General features: G+C 46.1%; 1 protein-coding gene across 4 annotated transcripts; it reads left to right on the top strand.

Moving 5' to 3' along the window:
- Positions 1–4,940: 4,940 nt before the first annotated feature.
- myoz3a (myozenin 3a) lies at positions 4,941–19,297 on the top strand. Of its 4 annotated transcripts, none has more exons than XM_036970021.2 (6): positions 4,941–5,158; positions 5,857–5,938; positions 7,723–7,880; positions 9,949–10,099; positions 17,503–17,677; positions 18,631–19,297. In XM_036970021.2, the coding sequence occupies exons 2-6, from the start codon at positions 5,863–5,865 to the stop codon at positions 18,815–18,817; spliced, it is 747 nt and encodes a 248-aa protein (XP_036825916.2). In that variant the 5' UTR covers positions 4,941–5,158; positions 5,857–5,862; the 3' UTR covers positions 18,818–19,297. The 4 variants fall into 4 exon arrangements, with proteins under 4 accessions (XP_036825916.2, XP_036825918.2, XP_036825917.2 ...); XM_036970023.2 differs by having other exon boundaries at positions 4,967–5,158; positions 7,726–7,880; XM_036970022.2 differs by having other exon boundaries at positions 4,978–5,158; positions 5,827–5,938.
- The last annotated feature ends 2,330 nt before the right edge of the window (positions 19,298–21,627 follow it).

A 21,627-nucleotide genomic window follows, 5' to 3' on the forward strand; every position in this document is an offset into this window, starting at 1 on the left:
GTTTTTGCTGTTTGTTCATTGTTCTAGAGCTGAAAAGATTGGAGAAGTGGTTTAACCATACATCTCTGTTTTGGATAGATAACTCTTCATGTTCTTGTTTGTTTAGAGTTTTCCAATTTTACCAGAAGTGGTTAGATTCTATGGATTCTTCAATTACATTGAGCTGATTTCTGACATGCTGTTCCTTCTTTTTCCGTAGTGTATTTCTGTATTGTTTTAGTGATTCACCGTAGTGAAGGCACAGGCTCAGGTTTTTGTTTGGACAGGTTTCTCAATTTTAGAATTCTAGAAGAGGCATAGGTCTGATATGGGGGGGCCTATAAGAGTTTGGCCAGGGTTTGTTTGGGGTGGTCTTAGCTGGTTGGGGTGTGGCTGGTGATGCTGTGGTCTGGGTGTAGGTCCTCTTGGCATGGGTTCTCTCAGTAAAGGTCCTTCGGGAGGGTGTCGCGCTGGTCTGTTGCTCCTGTGTGAGGTGCTGGGTCTATGGTTGAGAGTGACGTCCTTCAGGGTCCTGGCAAAAGGTGGACCTGGTCGTAAAGGCTGTTCAAGTCCAGAGTGGTGTGTGTGTATGTATATATATATATATATATATTAGGTTTTGAGGCACAGTCTCGCAAAATGCCTGGATTCACCTGCTATATGGTGGCAGGGTGAAAGTACTTTAGTTGTGGCAGGGTGGAGATAACCACTTGTGCATTGGGGAAAGTGGAAGAAGCTTTTTCAATCACTCCCTTGAGTGCTGTTGTCACACTTTCCTGCTGGGCCCTCAGGTCATTTGTGTCCGTGTGAATGATGAGGTTGGGGGACCCTAGTCTGTCCTCTGACAACAGCTCCAGGGCATGCCTAGTGTTTGGCCACCAGAGTTTAGCCAGTTTGTGTTAGGGGAAAAGTGTACCCTCTTGAACGTATTTGCCATTTGAGTCAATGAGGAGCACAATCTCTGGCTTTTGTGTGTCCTCAGTGGATGTGGGGGGTTGACAGGAGGGCTATCGGGGGAGCTGACAGGAGGGCCTGGTCCTGAGGTGGGATGTTCTGCTGGCTTGTATGGGGGGGGTGTCCTGCTCTGTCACACCTCAGCTTTCTGACCTTGTCCTTCAGTGCATCCCTCTCAATGATGGAGGAGCAGTCAGTTCTGGGACGTGGGTGTGTTCAGCACTGGGGGAGAGACTATCCTCGTCTGCAGGACAGTTTGAAGAGGTGTGTTCAGCACTGGGGGAGTGACTGTCCTCGTCTGCAGGGCAGTTTGAAGAGGTGTGTTCAGCACTGGGGGGGTGACTATCCTCGTCTGCAGGACAGTTTAAAGAGGTGTGTTCAGCTCTGGGTGGGAGACTATCCTCGTCTGCAGGACAGTTTGAAGAGGTGTGATCAGACTCACTCAGGATGGGGGAGTTGTCACAGAGAGAGAGCTTTTCCTGCTGTGCTCTCTCTTTGATCCCATAAAAGTCCTGCTGGAACTGCATGAGGAGGCCCTGCACCATTACTGTACCAGACACAACAGAACACAACCAGTCATCACAGACACAATACAGAGATATCTAAAACCCTCCTCAACACAACAGAACACAACCACTCATCACAGACACAATACAGAGATATCTAAAACCCTTCTCAACACAACAGAACACAACCACTCATCACAGACACAATACAGAGATATCTAAAACCCTTTTCAACACAACACAACCAGTCATCACAGACACAATACAGAGATATCTAAAACCCTTTTCAACACAACAGAACACAACCAGTCATCACAGACACAATACAGAGATATCTAAAACCCTCCTCAACACAACAGAACACAACCAGTCATCACAGACACAATACAGAGATATCTAAAAACCCTTCTCAACACAACACAACCAGTCATCACAGACACAATACAGAGATATCTAAAACCCTTTTCAACACAACACAACCAGTCATCACAGACACAATACAGAGATATCTAAAACCCTTCTCAACACAACACAACCAGTCATCACAGACACAATACAGAGATATCTAAAAACCCTTCTCAACACAACACAACCAGTCATCACAGACACAATACAGAGATATCTAAAAACCCTTCTCAACACAACACAACCACTCATCACAGACACAATACAGAGATATCTAAAAACCCTTCTCAACACAACACAACCAGTCATCACAGACACAATACAGAGATATCTAAAACCCTTCTCAACACAACAGAACACAACCAGTCATCACAGACACAATACAGAGATATCTAAAACCCTTCTCAACACAACCACTCATCACAGACACAATACAGAGATATCTAAAACCCTTCTCAACACAACAGAACACAACCACTCATCACAGACACAATACACAGATATCTAAAAACCCTTCTCAACACAACACAACCAGTCATCACAGACACAATACAGAGATATCTAAACCCCTTCTCAACACAACACAACCAGTCATCACAGACACAATACAGAGATATCTAAAACCCTTCTCAACACAACAGAACACAACCAGTCATCACAGACACAATACAGAGATATCTAAAACCATTCTCAACACAACCACTCATCACAGACACAATACAGAGATATCTAAAACCCTTCTCAACACAACAGAACACAACCAGTCATCACAGACACAATACAGAGATATCTAAAACCCTTCTCAACACAACAGAACACAACCACTCATCACAGACACAATACAGAGATATCTAAAACCCTTCTCAACACAACAGAACACAACCACTCATCACAGACACAATACAGAGATATCTAAAACCCTTCTCAACACAACAGAACACAACCACTCATCACAGACACAATACAGAGATATTATTCTGAAGAACAATCAAACCATCAATTAAAAATACATATTTTGGACAGTTTCAGTTTCAGCGCTGGGCCCACCTTGAGGATCCTGTCGTAACCGAACTTCCCAGAACCAGCTCAGAGAAACATAGTCCAGGAGGGAGAGTTTCAATAGGCCAACAGTCTTCTGACATGCACCTGCAACAGAAGATTCAATGAAGGTTAACCCAAGCTCAAAGACTGGGTTCCTTACACAGTTTGGTCCATTTGATTGATGAGTTGTTCAAAATCAAATCGTTTCCTTGTTACCAAGGTCTAAAAGCAATGTGACGTTGCTCTGTATGACTTTACACTGCATTTACAAACACTTTCCTAGGGCACTGTCTAGTTTTCTTTTGTTGTCTATAGCACTACCTTCTGAAGACTTCCTCTTTCCTTCCTTTCCTCCTTGCAGCCACTGTTTCATCGACAGATCCTCTAGACAATCCGTTTAAAAGGAACCTTCATAACACAAACCTTTGAGCTTCAATGAGTATTGTACTGTTGTCAGCTGTCACTTCCTGGTGGTCCTGCAGCTGACAGCAACACCCCGCACTCAAATCAAATCAAATTTGATTTGTCACATACACATGGTTAGCAGATGTTAATGCGAGTGTAGCGAAATGCTACTAGCAGAAGACACAAGTCAAGTGGGTTTCCGCCCCTCTATGTTTTGTGCAAAAGAGTTTGATAATGTATTACTGTCTACTGTTTCAAGAAAGATTATATTTATCTATTCTAAAACATACACTAACCAAAAGGTGTCACATTTTACGTTCAGTGGTGCTAAATTAACAGGTACAGTGTAATCACATGGTTTTACATTGTTCCATAAACTCTAGACAATATGATTTATTTGGGAAATTTCCAGTAGTTTATGTAGTTGTCAAATTCTGTCTGGGGACTATGAGTCAGGATGACTGGGCTGTTTTCTGTCAGGACAGAGAGGGGACTGTAGAGCCTTTCTAATGGTGAGACAATCCATAAGCAATCTCATGCCTGTTATGGAGAAAACATCCAGAAAAACTCTGCCATTAATCAATGTCCCAAAACAACATTTGGATTACATTGGTTACGGCTTTAGAAAAGTAGATATTCTAAAATAATGAGTAAAAAGGTTTACATGAAAACAACAGGTAATTATTTGACGACCACCTCAAGTGATGGTGATCAGCTACGCTAGAGAAAATGAATGTCTGAGCACTTGTTGCTGACAGCAGTGAGTGGAAAAACACTACTTGTAAGTAATTCAATATGGAAGCACAAGCTCCACAATGCATCAACGGTCTTCTGTGTGTCAGGGAAAATCGCATAGTTGTTAAAATAGAACTCTGCCAGGCACTTTGACCTTTAACCCTATGGCCTTTCCACCCCAATGATCTCATTACTTTGACTGGCACTTCACAGATTCTGCCGTCTATTACTGTGAACCACAGGTGGGCATCTTCCTGATGTCATCCTGCGTGTGTGTGTGTGTGTGTGTCTGTGTGTCGACATGTTTAACTATTCTTGTGGGGACCAGAAGTCCCCACAAGGATAGTAAACAAACAAAAATTTGACCAACTGGGGACATTTTGTTAGTCCCCACAAGGTCAAATGCTATTTCAAGGGGGTTTAGGTTTAACCTTAGAATTAGTGTTAGGGTTAGAATTATGTTGGGTTAGGGTGAGGAGCTAGGATTAGTTTTAGGGTTAGGAGCTAGGGTTAGGTTTTGGATTAAGGTTAGGGTTAAGGTTAGTGTAAGAGTATGGGTTAGGATTAAGGGTTAGGGGTTAGGGAAAATAGGATTTTGAATGGGACTGAATTGTGTCCCCACAAGGTTAGCTGTGCAAGATTGTGTGTGGTTTTGTATGTGTGTATCTATCTGTTTGTTATGTCAAGGAGCAGCTGAATGTTTGGTCTCTGTCTCTGAGGGCTCAGTGTCACTGTCTGCACTGAGTCAGCAGCTGTTCTCTCAGCACACACACACACACACACAGAGGGGATCAGATTTTTATTATCAGGGACATAGGAGGGCAGAGATGTAGATCCTTAACCTTACCCCCTACTCCCCCCTCTCATCCCCCTACAACCCCATCTCCTTACACCCCCCTCCCATCTAGCCCCCTCGCCCCCTGGCTCTCTCACCCCTCGCCTCTGCTAAAATAACCCAGTGAGGTAAGCACAGAGGGATCACTGGTATACAAACTGTTGCCTCGCAGATCAGAAGCATCAGAGTGGGATAGGGAAGCATCCCGGATTCAGGAGGATAAACCACACAGCGATATACTAATCTCATATCACTTCACCTTTACTGCTGAATCTGTGAGAGGAGACAGGCGAGACAGGTAAGACTGAATCACAACCAGCAGGATCTGGTGTTGAGCTATGAATCCTACAAGGTTTTACTCCAACTTGGCTGTTGGCCAGCACATTGTGGGGTGAAGATCTACATACCAGGTTTTACTACTGTGTTCACACATCTCATTGGTTTTCTAGCTAGCAGCCAAGCTGAGGGGGAGCAGGTGTGGGGTTATGTCTGGAACACTCATCTCAATGTGATGTTCAGGATCCCAGAAAACAAGCTCATCTCAATGTGATGTTCAGGATCCCAGAAAACAAACTCATCTCAATGTGATGTTCAGGATCCCAGAAAACAAGCTCATCTCAATGTGATGTTCAGAGTTCAGGATCCCAGAAAACAAGCTCATCTCAATGTGATGTACAGGATCCCAGAAAATAAGCTCATCTCCAAGGGACTTTCTAAATAAGATGGAGAGAATATAATACGCTCAAACAACATATTAATGAGTTCTATTCATGTTTACATACTTGACAGATTGTTCTTTTTTTATCTGTTAAAATTATACTATGATTCATTCATGTGTATGTGCATGTTTTTGTGTTTGAGTGACAAACTGTTGCCTAATCTACAGTAGCCTACTGATCTTGTAAAATATTTAAAGGGTGTATTTGAGCGAGTGTGTTTCTGAACCAGTACCTAACCTCTCTTAAGCCATCCTCATCACCACCTGTCCCCCACCAGAGGAAGATGCAATCACCTTATGATGACCTGGCCAAGCAGAGGATGCAGCAGTCCAGGGCTTTGTGTTCAGAGGCCGGGCGAGGTAAGAACTTAGAGATACAGTGGGGTCCAAAATGATTGACTCCTTGATAAAAATGGCCATGATAAAGAGTGACAAAGTTACATAGGGTCAAATATCATACCCCAAAGACATGCTAACCTCTCTCCATTACCAATAACAGGGGACGTTATGCATCCAACAAGTGTGTAGTCATTGCATGCTAGGAATATGGAACCAAATGCTAGACATTTGACTACTTTATTCATAAAAATCTTTAGGGGTGTCAATAATTGTGACCCATGCCGTTTTGAGATTAATTTTGTATTTCTTGTAACAGTAAATCTCTGTCTTTGAGCAATTATATTAGCATAAAATAATATAATTTCCCAATTTTTTCAGCATACAATATAGCTAAATATTTGAATTATTTATTTTATGCAGTCATTATTACTCACCTTTATCAAGGGAGTCAATCATTTGGGACCCCACTGCATATTAAATTACTATTCTATTTAATTCTATGGGACATTCAACTGATTATACTTCATTGTCCTCCGGGGAGGGAAATAAGCTATGAGAACAGCGAAGTTTGAATGTCTGTCAGCCTAGAGATGGAATTAAATACATTTGATTGAATTCCAGAGGTGGGGACATTAGGTTTGACACCAGTAGCAAACCGTTCAGACACACAGGCATAGGATATACTGTCGAATGTAAATTAATCACACGTTTTAACACTCAGAAAATAAATGATTATTCACTTAGCTACATATTTTGACATGTTATTACTCACACTTATGAGTATAGATTAATATAGGCTGGATTGACTCTTTCATCACAACTCTGGTCTTCATCGGTAGTATAGTAAAGCATCAAAGCATTCTCCTCAGCTAAGAGCATGTGGGGGAGTAAACCCCTGAACTCAAGGAGTATACTGTAGAACTCTGGAGTTAGAAGTCTCAGAGGGCTGAACATTCCACAGGGGGCATTCCGCCTGGGTCTGTTGGTTTTCCGATGGTCTTAGCCAGTTACAGGCATTGGCATCAGACCCATCGGACTCAGCATAATGTGATCGACCCCCGGCTGGTGGGTTTTATACAGGCCCGTCAAAAGGCAACTCCTGTCGACAACGCAACTGGTATAAGGCAGGAATTCACATAACCCTTTACTGAGAGAGTGAGAGGAAAGCGAGGGAGAGACAGTGTTCCTATAAGAGCTGCTTCTTCCAAACATCCTATTTATATACCCGACACTGCACCACAACAAACATTACACACCCTTCTACTCAGGGGTATTCCAAAGTTGCAATAGAGTAGTACTGTGATACATTTGGCCCATAGTAGTAAACTCAACACTAGGCTTGTGGATTAGTGATGATATGACAGTTGGAGTTATGATTTTGGTCGGGTCAGTTGATCCTCAATGAATTGTTTGGAGCTGAGAGTAAGAATAGACCTTAATATCCCACATACAGAACACTACAGGGAGCATGAGTCCTGAGGCAACCCTTGTTGCTGGGGGAAGCCGGGTTCTCTCTCTGTTGCGTCATCCACTGGGTTTCTCTGACTGACACGGGCCAGCGGGTGGAGGTGCCATTGTACCAGTCAAACAGATAAATCAGATTCTATTCTCAGATCTGAGTCTATGTCGCTTTCAGTGTCTTAGTTTCTGTGAGCATCTGTCTGTTTGTGTCTGTCAGTTCATGTCTTCCCCTGATTAATTATTTAGTGGCAAATGGGATGAGTTACCATACAACGGAAAGCACTTTGAGACCTAGTGAAAGTCATATATAATACTCTTTATTCTGTGCTTTGTGTGTGTACCAGAAGGTCTGAACTTGGGGAAGAAGATCAGCATACCCAAGGATGTGATGATGGAAGAGTTGAACCTTCAGTCCAACCGTGGCTCCCGCATGTTCCAGGAGAGACTGAAGAGGGTGGAGAGGTTCACTCTGGAGAACCAAGTCAACGACTTATACAGCAATGTAAGAACACACACATAGCCCTGCATCTATCCGCTAGATGACATGCCATTTCAATGCAGAACAGAATTTTCAATCAATGTTCAAAGACGTTCTATTTCTATGGAAAAACAACAAGGCCATACTGTAGAGACCAGTGGAGGCTGCTGAGGGAAGAAGGGCTCATAATAATGGCTGGAACGGAGCCAATGGAATGGCCTTAAACCATGTGTTTGATGTATTTGATGCCATTCCACCTACTCCGCTCAAGCCATTACCACAAGCCAGTCCTCCCCTAACTAAGGTGCCACCAACTTCCTGTGGTAGAGACATATCCAGTGAGATATCCTGTTAGACCCGCAGACCTGTCTCCCTGATGTGCAGTACAGCAGCTTGTTAGCCTGTTAGACCTGTCTCCCTGACGTGCAGTACAGCAGCTTGTTAGCCTGTTAGACCTGTCTCCCTGACGTGCAGTACAGCAGCTTGTTAGCCTGTTAGACCTGTCTCCCTGACGTGCAGTACAGCAGCTTGTTAGCCTGTTAGACCCGCAGACCTGTCTAGCTGACGTACAATACAGCAGCTTGTTAGCCTGTTAGACCTGTCTCCCTGACGTGCAGTACAGCAGCTTGTTAGCCTGTTAGACCTGTCTCCCTGACGTGCAGTACAGCAGCTTGTTAGCCTGTTAGACCTGTCTCCCTGACGTGCAGTACAGCAGCTTGTTAGCCTGTTAGACCTGTCTCCCTGACGTGCAGTACAGCAGCTTGTTAGCCTGTTAGACCTGTCTCCCTGACGTACAGTACAGCAGCTTGTTAGCCTGTTAGACCTGTCTCCCTGACGTGCAGTACAGCAGCTTGTTAGCCTGTTAGACATGTCTGCCTAATGTGCAGTACAGCAGCTTGTTAGCCTGTTAGACCTGTCTCCCTGACGTGCAGTACAGCAGCTTGTTAGCCTGTTAGACCCGCAGACATGTCTCCCTGACGTGCAGTACAGCAGCTTGTTAGCCTGTTAGACCTGTCTGCCTGATGTACAGTACAGCAGCTTGTTAGCCTGTTAGACCTGTCTCCCTGATGTACAGTACAGCAGCTTGTTAGCCTGTTAGACCTGTCTCCCTGATGTACAGTACAGCAGCTTGTTAGCCTGTTAGACCTGTCTCCCTGACGTACAGTACAGCAGCTTGTTAGCCTGTTAGACCTGTCTGCCTGACGTACAGCAGCTTGTCTGCCTGACGTACAGCAGCTTGTTAGCCTGTTAGACCTGTCTGCCTGACGTACAGCAGCTTGTTAGCCTGTTAGACCTGTCTCCCTGACGTACAGCAGCTTGTTAGCCTGTTAGACCTGTCTCCCTGACGTACAGTACAGCAGCTTGTTAGCCTGTTAGACCTGTCTGCCTGACGTGCAGTACAGTAGCTTGTTAGCCTGTTAGACCTGTCTACCTGACGTGCAGTACAGCAGCTTGTTAGCCTGTTAGACCTGTCTCCCTGACGTGCAGTACAGCAGCTTGTTAGCCTGTTAGACCTGTCTGCCTGACGTACAGTACAGCAGCTTGTTAGCCTGTTAGACCTGTCTCCCTGACGTGCAGTACAGCAGCTTGTTAGCCTGTTAGACCTGTCTCCCTGGCGTGCAGTACAGCAGCTTGTTAGCCTGTTAGACCTGTCTGCCTGACGTACAGCAGCTTGTTAGCCTGTTAGACCTGTCTCCCTGACGTACAGTACAGCAGCTTGTTAGCCTGTTAGACCTGTCTGCCTGACGTACAGTACAGCAGCTTGTTAGCCTGTTGGATTTATGACTCAGCTGTGTTTGATGAGGCTGGGACACCTTGGCCTGTCCCCGCTCACAGTTCCTTAGAGTTCCTTAGAGAAACTTGGACAAGGTTATTGGAACATTAAGATGGTCAAATGACCATTGGACAAACATTCCCATGACAATGCATCTAGTAGGTCAGCTGCTAGGCATAGACCAACAAGAGCAAGATAACTGCACAGTGTTACACCTGCCATCCATGTACAGCTTTCACACAACGTACACAACAGGAAATAGTAGAGATACAGAGTTGACTTGGCACTAACACAGAAAATGATTCTGTCCCTGTCCAGGGCCTTCCAGAGCCCATGCCTTCCCAGACAGTAGAAGAGCCCCAGGGGGGGAAGGAGAACCAGGCATATATGATGCCTGGCAAACACAGCCTGATCACCACCCTACAGAAAACTGTGGCCAAGAAGGGCAGCCCCAATGTCATCGCCCCAGGTAGCTGGCAACACTGGAGGGGAGAGGTTGGCAGAGGTTGACAGGAAGGATTAGTTACTAGGACTAGGTCACCCCTAATTCAGAGGTTGACAGGAAGGATTAGTTACCAGGACTAGGTCACCCCTAATTCAGAGGTTGACAGGAAGGATTAGTTATCAGGACTAGGTCACCCCTAATTCAGAGGTTGACAGGAAGGATTAGTTAACAGGACTAGGTCACCTCTAATTCAGAAGTTGACAGGAAGGATTAGTTAACAGGACTAGGTCACCTCTAATTCAGAGGTTGACTGGAAGGATTAGTTACTAGGACTAGGTCACCTCTAATTCAGAGATTGGCAGGAGAGATTAGTAAACAGGACTAGGTCACCTTTAATTCAGAGGTTGACAGGAAGGATTAGTTACTAGGACTAGGTCACCTCTAATTCAGAGATTGGCAGGAGAGATTAGTAAACAGGACTAGGTCACCTCTAATTCAGAGGTTGACAGGAGGGATTAGTTACCAGTACTAGGTCACTCTAATTCAGAGTTTGGAATATGGGGTCAGTTTTACTTCAGATAACTTTTGAGGTAGGGAAATTATAAACTTTGACTTTGGGGTGAAATATCCTTTTGAGTTTCCGTTTTACCACCCATGTGGGTATATAAGAACAACTACTATAGGAGTAGGCAGGAAGGACAATGTGAGGCAACTCTTTTGATTGACAGTTTGTTTATAAAGCAGTATTTGCGAATATCTGATAACATTCTGGTTGATAGTGTTCAGCACATCAGGGTATCCATGTCCTGACCTGACACTAGGTTAGTCAGGGTAACCATGTCCTGACACTAGGTTAGTCAGGGTAACCATATCTTGACCTGACACTAGGTTAGTCAGGGTAACCATGTCCTGACACTAGGTTAGTCAGGGTAACCATGTCCTGAAACTAGGTTAGTCAGGGTAACCATGTCCTGAAACTAGGTTAGTCAGGGTAACCATGTCCTGAAACTAGGTTAGTCAGGGTAACCATGTCCTGAAACTAGGTTAGTCAGGGTAACCATGTCCTGACACTAGGTTTGTCAGGGTAACCATGTCCTGACACTAGGTTAGTCAGCGTAACAATGTCCTGTCACTAGGTTAGTCAGGGTAACCATGTCCTGTCCTGACGCTAGGTTAGTGAGGGTAACCATGTCCTGACCTGACACTAGGTTAGTCAGGGTAACCATGTCCTGACCTGACACTAGGTTAGTCAGGGTAACCATGTCAATTCCTGACCATAGGTTAGTCAGAGTAACCATGTCAATTCCTGACCATAGGTTAGTCAGGGTAACTATGTCCTAACCTGACACTAGGTTAGTCAGGGTAACCTTGTCCTGTCCTAACACTAGGTTAGTCAGGGTAACCATGTCCAGACCTGACACTAGGTTAGTCAGGGTAATCATGTCCTGACACTAGGTTAGTCAGGGTAAAAATGTCCTGACACTAGGTTAGTCCGGGTAACCATGTCCTGACTTGACACTAGGTTAGTCAGGGTAACCATGTCCTGTCACTAGGTTAGTCAAGGTAACCATGTCCTGTCCTGACACTAGGTTAGTCAGGGTAACCATGTCCTGACCTGACACTAGGTTAGTCAGGGTAACCATGTCCTGACCTGACACTAGGTTAGTCAGGGTAACCATGTCAATTCCTGACCATAGGTTAGTCAGAGTAACCATGTAAATTCCTGACCATAGGTTAGTCAGGGTAACCATGTCCTGTCCTGACCATAGGTTAGTCAGGGTAACCATGTCCTAACCTGACACTAGGTTAGTCAGGGTAACCTTGTCCTGTCCTAACACTAGGTTAGTCAGGGTAATCATGTCCTGACACTAGGTTAGTCAGGGTAAAAATGTCCTGACACTAGGTTAGTCAGGGTAACCATGTCCTGACACTAGGTTAGTCAGGGTAACCATGTCCTGTCCTGACACTAGGTTAGTCAGGGTAACCATGTCCTGTCCTGACACTAGGTTAGTCAGGGTAACCATGTCCTTTCCTGACACTAGGTTAGTCAGGGTAACCATGTCCTGACACTAGGTTAGTCCGGGTAACCATGTCCTGACTTGACACTAGGTTAGTCAGGGTAACCATGTCCTGACTTGACACTAGGTTAGTCAGGGTAACCATGTCCTGTCCTGACACTAGGTTAGTCAGGGTAACCATGTCCTGTCCTGACACTAGGTTAGTCAGGGTAACCATGTCCTGTCCTGACACTAGGTTAGTCAGGGTAACCATGTCCTGTCCTGACACTAGGTTTGTCAGGGTAACCATGTCTTGACCTGACACTAGGTAAGTCAGGGTAACCATGTCCTGACCTGACATTAGGTTAGTCAGTGTAACCATGTCCTGCCCTGACACTAGGTTAGTCAGGGTAACGATGTCTTGACCTGACACTAGGTAAGTCAGGTTAACCATGTCCTGACCTGACACTAGATTAGTCAGGGTAACCATGTCCTGACACTAGGTTAGTCAGGGTAACCACGTCCTGACTTGACACTAGGTTAGTCAGGGTAACCATGTCCTGACACTAGGTTAGTCAGGGTAACCATGTCCTGACCTGACACTACGTTAGTCAGGGTAACCATGTCCTGTCCTGACACTAGGTTAGTCAGGGTAACCATGTCCTGTCCTGACACTAGGTTAGTCAGGGTAACCATGTCCTGTCCTGACACTAGCTTAGGCAGGGTAACCATGTCCTGTCCTGACACTAGGTTAGTCAGGGTAACCATGTCCTGTCCTGACACTAGGTTAGTCAGGTTAACCATGTCCTTTCCTGACACTAGGTTAGGCAGGGTAACCATGTCCTGACCTGACACTAGGTTAGTCAGGGTAACCATATCCTGACACTAGGTTAGTCAGGTTAACCATGTCCTGATACTAGGTTAGTCAGGGTAACCACAACTTGACACCAGGTTAGTAAGGGAAACCATGTCCTGTCCTGACACTAGGTTAGTCAGGGTAACCATGACCTGTCCTGACACATAGGTTAGTCAGGGTAACCATGACCTGTCCTGACACTAGGTTAGTCAGGGTAACCATGACCTGTCCTGACACTAGGTTAATCAGGGTAACCATGTCCTGACACTAGGTTAGTCAGGGTAACCTTGTCCCGACACATAGGTTAGTCAGGGTAACCATATCCTGACACTAGGTTAGTCAGGTTAACCATGTCCTGATACTAGGTTACTCAGGGTAACCATAACTTGACACCAGGTTAGTAAGGGTAACCATGTCCTGACACTAGGTTAGTCAGGGTAACCATGTCCTGTCCTGACACCAGGTTAGTCAGGGTAACCATGTCCTGACACTAGGTTAGTCAGGGTAACCATATCTTGACCTGACACTAGGTTAGTCAGGGTAACCATGTCCTGACACTAGGTTAGTCAGGGTAACCATGTCCTGAAACTAGGTTAGTCAGGGTAACCATGTCCTGAAACTAGGTTAGTCAGGGTAACCATGTCCTGAAACTAGGTTAGTCAGGGTAACCATGTCCTGAAACTAGGTTAGTCAGGGTAACCATGTCCTGACACTAGGTTTGTCAGGGTAACCATGTCCTGACACTAGGTTAGTCAGCGTAACAATGTCCTGTCACTAGGTTAGTCAGGGTAACCATGTCCTGTCCTGACGCTAGGTTAGTGAGGGTAACCATGTCCTGACCTGACACTAGGTTAGTCAGGGTAACCATGTCCTGACCTGACACTAGGTTAGTCAGGGTAACCATGTCAATTCCTGACCATAGGTTAGTCAGAGTAACCATGTCAATTCCTGACCATAGGTTAGTCAGGGTAACTATGTCCTAACCTGACACTAGGTTAGTCAGGGTAACCTTGTCCTGTCCTAACACTAGGTTAGTCAGGGTAACCATGTCCAGACCTGACACTAGGTTAGTCAGGGTAATCATGTCCTGACACTAGGTTAGTCAGGGTAAAAATGTCCTGACACTAGGTTAGTCCGGGTAACCATGTCCTGACTTGACACTAGGTTAGTCAGGGTAACCATGTCCTGTCACTAGGTTAGTCAAGGTAACCATGTCCTGTCCTGACACTAGGTTAGTCAGGGTAACCATGTCCTGACCTGACACTAGGTTAGTCAGGGTAACCATGTCCTGACCTGACACTAGGTTAGTCAGGGTAACCATGTCAATTCCTGACCATAGGTTAGTCAGAGTAACCATGTAAATTCCTGACCATAGGTTAGTCAGGGTAACCATGTCCTGTCCTGACCATAGGTTAGTCAGGGTAACCATGTCCTAACCTGACACTAGGTTAGTCAGGGTAACCTTGTCCTGTCCTAACACTAGGTTAGTCAGGGTAATCATGTCCTGACACTAGGTTAGTCAGGGTAAAAATGTCCTGACACTAGGTTAGTCAGGGTAACCATGTCCTGACACTAGGTTAGTCAGGGTAACCATGTCCTGTCCTGACACTAGGTTAGTCAGGGTAACCATGTCCTGTCCTGACACTAGGTTAGTCAGGGTAACCATGTCCTTTCCTGACACTAGGTTAGTCAGGGTAACCATGTCCTGACACTAGGTTAGTCCGGGTAACCATGTCCTGACTTGACACTAGGTTAGTCAGGGTAACCATGTCCTGACTTGACACTAGGTTAGTCAGGGTAACCATGTCCTGTCCTGACACTAGGTTAGTCAGGGTAACCATGTCCTGTCCTGACACTAGGTTAGTCAGGGTAACCATGTCCTGTCCTGACACTAGGTTAGTCAGGGTAACCATGTCCTGTCCTGACACTAGGTTTGTCAGGGTAACCATGTCTTGACCTGACACTAGGTAAGTCAGGGTAACCATGTCCTGACCTGACATTAGGTTAGTCAGTGTAACCATGTCCTGCCCTGACACTAGGTTAGTCAGGGTAACGATGTCTTGACCTGACACTAGGTAAGTCAGGTTAACCATGTCCTGACCTGACACTAGATTAGTCAGGGTAACCATGTCCTGACACTAGGTTAGTCAGGGTAACCACGTCCTGACTTGACACTAGGTTAGTCAGGGTAACCATGTCCTGACACTAGGTTAGTCAGGGTAACCATGTCCTGACCTGACACTACGTTAGTCAGGGTAACCATGTCCTGTCCTGACACTAGGTTAGTCAGGGTAACCATGTCCTGTCCTGACACTAGGTTAGTCAGGGTAACCATGTCCTGTCCTGACACTAGCTTAGGCAGGGTAACCATGTCCTGTCCTGACACTAGGTTAGTCAGGGTAACCATGTCCTGTCCTGACACTAGGTTAGTCAGGTTAACCATGTCCTTTCCTGACACTAGGTTAGGCAGGGTAACCATGTCCTGACCTGACACTAGGTTAGTCAGGGTAACCATATCCTGACACTAGGTTAGTCAGGTTAACCATGTCCTGATACTAGGTTAGTCAGGGTAACCACAACTTGACACCAGGTTAGTAAGGGAAACCATGTCCTGTCCTGACACTAGGTTAGTCAGGGTAACCATGACCTGTCCTGACACATAGGTTAGTCAGGGTAACCATGACCTGTCCTGACACTAGGTTAGTCAGGGTAACCATGACCTGTCCTGACACTAGGTTAATCAGGGTAACCATGTCCTGACACTAGGTTAGTCAGGGTAACCTTGTCCCGACACATAGGTTAGTCAGGGTAACCATATCCTGACACTAGGTTAGTCAGGTTAACCATGTCCTGATACTAGGTTACTCAGGGTAACCATAACTTGACACCAGGTTAGTAAGGGTAACCATGTCCTGACACTAGGTTAGTCAGGGTAACCATGTCCTGTCCTGACACCAGGTTAGTCAGGGTAACCATGTCCTGACACTAGGTTAGTCAGGGTAACCATGTCCTGACCTGACACTAGGTTAGTCGGGATAACCTTGTCTCGACACATAGGTTAGTCAGGGTATCCATATCCTGACACTAGGTTAGTCAGGTTAACCATGTCCTGATACTAGGTTAGTCAGGGTAACCATAACTTGACACCAGGTTAGTGAGGGTAACCATGTCCTGTCCTGACTCTAGGTTAGTCAGGGTATCCATGTCCTGACCTGACACTAGGTTAGTCAGGGTAACCATGTCCTGTCCTGACACTAGGTTAGTCAGGGTAACCATGTCCTGTCCTGACACTAGGTCAGTCAGGGTAACCATGTCCTGACCTGACACTAGGTTAGTCAGGGTAACCATATCCTGACACTAGGTTAGTCAGGTTAACCATGTCCTGTCCTGACACTAGGTTAGTCAGGGTAACCATGTCCTGACACTAGGTTAGTCAGGGTAACCATATCCTGACACTAGGTTAGTCAGGTTAACCATGTCCTGATACTAGGTTAGTCAGGGTAACCATAACTTGACACTAGGTTAGTAAGGGTAACCATGTCCTGTCCTGACACTAGGTTAGTCAGGGTAACCACATCCTGACACTAGGTTAGTCAGGTTAACCATGTCCTGATACTAGGTTAGTCAGGTAACCATAACTTGTCACCAGGTTAGTTAGGGCAACCATGTCCTGACCCTAGGTTAATCAGGGTAAGCATGTCCTGACTTGACACTAGGTTAGTCAGGGTAACCATGTCCTTACACCAGGTTAGTCAGGGTAACCATGTCCTTACACCAGGTTAGTCAGAGTATCCATATCCTGACACTAGGTTAGTCAGGGTAACCATGTCCTTAAATAACACTAGGTTAGTCAGGGTAACCATAATCCTGACACTAGGTTAGTCAGGGTAACCATGTCCTGACACTAGGTTAGTCAAGGTAACCATGTCCTGACTTGACACTAGGTTAGTCAGGGTAACCATGTTCTGTCCTGACACTAGGTTAGTCAGGGTAACCATGTCCTGTCCTGACACTAGGTTAGTCAGGGTAACCATGTCCTGACACTAGGTCAGTCAGGGTAACCATGTCCTGACCTGACACTAGGTTAGTCAGGGTATCCATATCCTGATACTAGGTTAGTCAGGTTAACCATGTCCTGATACTAGGTTACTCAGGGTAACCATAACTTGACACCAGGTTAGTAAGGGTAACCATGTCCTGTCCTGACACTAGGTTAGTCAGGGTATCCATGTCCTGTCCTGACACTAGGTTAGTCAGGGTAACCATGTCCTGTCCTGACACCAGGTTAGTCAGGGTAACCATGTCCTGACACTAGGTTAGTCAGGGTAACCATGTCCTGACACTAGGTTAGTCAGGGTAACCATAACTTGATACCAGGTTAGTGAGGGTAACCATGTCCTGTCCTGACACTAGGTTAATCTTTGACAGCCAGCTTGTTTATTGTGCTGGATTGATACCAAGTTTAACACTTGTTATTGAAGCCAGGACCAATATCAGATCAGACAAGTTTATGTAGATGTCTAAGTTTCAGGGACTGTCTTGAGTCTTGTCTGACCTTTTACCTCTCACCTCAGGCTACGGGAGCCCCCTGAAGGAGATCCCCCGTGAGAAGTTCAACCTGACAACCAGGTCCTACTGTTCCCCCTGGAGGGAAGCCCTGGGTGACAGTGACAGGCTCCTGTTGACTCTCAGCACCCAGCTCCCACGGGGGGCCACACTACAGCCGGCCAACTACAGGTGCTTCAACAGGTCAGTCTCACCACCTCACTAACCCACAGGGGGCCACACTACCGCCCGCCAACTAGAGATGTAACCCTGACAACAAAAGGTGCAGCCAGATCAAACGTAGAGACCCGGCCCACTAACTTGAGGTGTAACCCTGACAACAACTAGGCTAGACTAAAGGACCTCTGACGACTTCACACTTCAAAGGCAGGACAATATTATGCATTGTTTTCTTTGGAAAGACAACCAATCTTAAACCCCCGTCTTCAAATAAAGCCGCAGATGACCGAAGCATGCTATCAAATCAATAACACAATTATCTCGAATTAGCTTCTCTCGGCGCCCGTCCATGTTTCCACTCCCTTTGAAAAGTAATCCCATCTCTGGCTCGCACCTCCTTGGACTGTGACTGTCCGGCATTTGGCTATTTTAAAGCAGGCTCCAGAAAGAAGGGGAAGAGTCAGTCCCTTAAAGACCGATGGTGCACGAAGGGGCTCCTCTTACCCTGGCACACGCAGTGTGAGGCAACTCCCAGAATAAAGGCTAAACGTCACACTTCATTAGTGCACTGCCACTCATGTGGTGCCAGTCACTCAGTAACTGAAGCACACATGGATGGATTGGTTTACTCCTTTAATTAACGAGGTATGTGAGTTTAATTGAGTATAATCTAAAGTAAGTCTGAGTCACACAAACTGTGTGGGCCACAGCGCTCCATCTATAGTCAAATGATTCCTGAATTATTTCAGACCTAGAATGTCACTAGTCCAGGCCAGGCAGGGTCATTAGAGCTGTGTGGATGACTGGGCATCACATAACAATCTAAAAGCTTCCACTTTAGATCTGACAGTTGAGTGAGAAAGATCTGGTACCCAGCGAATGTATTTGAGGTTATGTAAGGCTGGATATACTGAGTCATTCCCTTCCTCAAAGATACACTCAAACACTTACAACACATTCATCCCTCTTTCTCTCAGAGCGGCCACACCTTTTGGAGGCCCACAGCAGCAGAGTAAGAGGGTGATCCCAGTGATGGGGTTCGAGCTGTTGGACTCACAGCACCTCCCTGGTACGACCTTGGACCGCATGTGTAAACGGCCCAACTTCAACAGAGCACCACGGGGATGGGGTCACGACTACTCCCCTGAATCCACCGACCTGTGATTGGCCCACTGCTCACCTACGTCCTTCAAACTTCTGGTGACATCACAGGCTAAAAGACTGAAGCATTAATCTGCTCTTATTACCCATCCTCATCCCTCTGGATTCAAAGATGACCTATCCGGATGAGGAAGAAGTTGCCTCAAAATACAGATATTTTCATCTGTTTAATAGTTAGGATAAGAGTAGATCTGTGGTTAGGGGCAACTTGTAACTCGAGTGATCCCTGTTATTGAGTGACTCCTCCTTTCTTTCATCTTAATGCCCTCTTACCCATCCTCACTCCCCCATTCACCTCACCACTTGCCTCCCTTCCCATCCCCTGTTCACTCATCCCTCCCTCTTTCAGACCCCCCCTGTTTATAAAGGACTGACAGTGTGATCTTGATTAATGTAAATGATAGAGTACTTGTTTTAATGGCATAAGCGGACAACATACGTGAAACATTACAATAATAAAATTGTATCAAAGTGAGAAACAAATCCATAATATGAATGAGAATCTAAAAATGTTCCTCTCAAGAGATCGACTCTGCAGGATGCTTGGCACATTTCAACAACTCTTATGATGTACACTAAATACACCGATCCATGACGGGTGGGTATACAGATTACATTATGCACCACCACGCACAAAACACAGTAGCCCTTAAAACTTAAAAGAATGCACTTATGATACCAAATTCCAAGATTGAGTTGGATTTGATTTCACGCCTTTAGTTGTTTGCTGTTAACTCAAATCCACTGCTGAGATATGGTTAATCTGAGTGAGTGGGCAGACATTTTGTAACACCCTTGTTAACCTCAAGAAGTAGGATGAGGACGTTGCGCCTGAAAGCAGATCCGAGGTCGGTTCTGTGTTTTTCCCCCTAATAACTATGGCGAGGATTGGGGGAAGGTAAGCTGATCCTAGATCTGTGCCTAAGAGAAACGTCTACCCAGAGCAATTCTCTCGACCACAGAGCTTTTTGGCATAACGAAGTACCGACATGGCAACTAGTCGCCGTGGCGGGCAGCATGGGCTCCCATGCGCTGGAGATCCTGGGAAGGGTAGTGGATGTGTCCTGGGGATCTCATACCCATGAAGGGGGAAGAGGGGGACCCATGGAACCCATGTGAAACAGGACCACCAAAACCTGAAGGGGAGAAGAGATACGCACAACAGACACACAGCAGGGTCAACACAGAGGTAGCTCAGTGACATAGCACAAAAGACACACAGCAGGGTCAACACAGAGGTAGCTCAGTGACATAGCACAACAGACACACAGCAGGACCAACACAGAGGTAGCTCAGTGATATAGCACAAGTATAGCCAGCAGTTTCCCCTATCCATCACAGGACAAAGGAGAGACTGGTACCTGGAGGTAGTGGGGGGCAAGGAGTTGTTCACGACATTAGGAGAGGTACTGTGGGGCAAGGAGATGTTAATGACATTAGGAGAGGTACCGGGAGGTAGGGAGAGATTCATGACATTAGGAGAGGTACCGGGAGGTAGGGAGAGGTTCATGACATTAGGAGAGGTACCGGGAGGTAGGGAGAGATTCGTGACATTAGGAGAGGTACTGGGGGGCAAGGAGATGTTAATGACATTAGGAGAGGTACCGGGAGATAGGGAGAGGTTCATGACATTAGGAGAGGTACCGGGAGGTAGGGACAGGTTCATGACATTAGGAGAGGTACAGGGAGAGTTTCATGACATTAGGAGAGGTACCGGGAGGTAGGGAGAGGTTCATGACACTAGGAGAGTACCGGGAGAGGTTCATGACATTAGGAGAGGTACCAGGCTCCAGGTTGAAGTAGTTAGTAGAGCAGGTGGGAGAGAGAAGACAGTCAGACTTAGGCTTGCATGCACATACACAGGCTCACACACACACAGGCTCACACACACACAGGCTCACACACACACACAGGCTTACACACACACACACACACACACACCCTCTCAATGCATCCCAGACATCAGACATTCACCTCCAGGCAGTCCTGGTACAGGGTCCAGTTTGGTTCCCATCTCACTGACCCTGTCCTTGATGGCCTCCTTCCCTCTGGCTGCCTGGGACCTGGCCAGTCACAACTCATTGCAGTACAGGATTACTAGGTAGACTGTCACATGGAGCCCAAATACCCAATAAGTCAGCAAGTCTTACACTCTGCCCCATCGTACAGGGTTGTCCCCATCTGGTTAGAAAGGAGGGACATGCAGTACTTTCTGTTCCTCTCCTCTTGATCTCTTACCTGCCCCACTTGATGGTAAGCCTGCGTCCATGGTTGATAATGAGCTTGTTGAAGGACTTCTAAGCGGCGAGCTCAGCCGCCTGCCATGTGGCAAATTGGATGAAGGCACACTGCTGCTTCTGGACGATGGTGGTGGTCCAGATCTCCCCAAACTGGTAGAAGCGATTCCTGTAGGAGCACACCACAACCATCTGTCACAGATCGTTGAAACTGCCCCAAATATCCTTGTTGGATATTTTGGAAGCCCCCCTACATCGAGTATGGTATCCTCGGCTTGTCAGCCACAGGGTCGTTGGAACCATAGTAACGGTCCATAATGTTCTAGTCTGCCAGGGGATCGTCTGGGTCTGTGGGCCTCTCGTGCCTGGGGTTGAAGAGAGAACGGGAAGGAGGAGAGTTGTCCCCAGTCAATGCAGGTTGATTTATTCCTCAACAGCACCACCAAGTGAAATTTCAGCATCAGTACAAGTCATTCAGACAGGAGGTAGCCAGGGCTGTATTTAGTCATTGGACTGTATAAACAAGACCCAACTGTAGCGCTTGAAAAGAGATAGAGCTATCGTTTAATGGCATTC

This window comes from Oncorhynchus mykiss, chromosome 25, assembly GCF_057628025.1.
Source record: "Oncorhynchus mykiss isolate SJ-2025 chromosome 25, ASM5762802v1, whole genome shotgun sequence".
Classification (NCBI taxonomy): Eukaryota; Metazoa; Chordata; class Actinopteri; order Salmoniformes; family Salmonidae; genus Oncorhynchus; species Oncorhynchus mykiss.

Coding starts and splice junctions, on each gene's coding strand:
- myoz3a (XM_036970021.2), top strand. CDS start 5,863: ATGCAATCACCTTATGATGACCTGGCCAAGCAGAGGATGCAGCAGTCC. Junction 5,939..7,722: donor GTGTTCAGAGGCCGGGCGAG/GTAAGAACTTAG, acceptor TGTGTGTACCAG/AAGGTCTGAACTTGGGGAAG. Junction 10,100..17,502: donor CCCCAATGTCATCGCCCCAG/GTAGCTGGCAAC, acceptor CTCTCACCTCAG/GCTACGGGAGCCCCCTGAAG.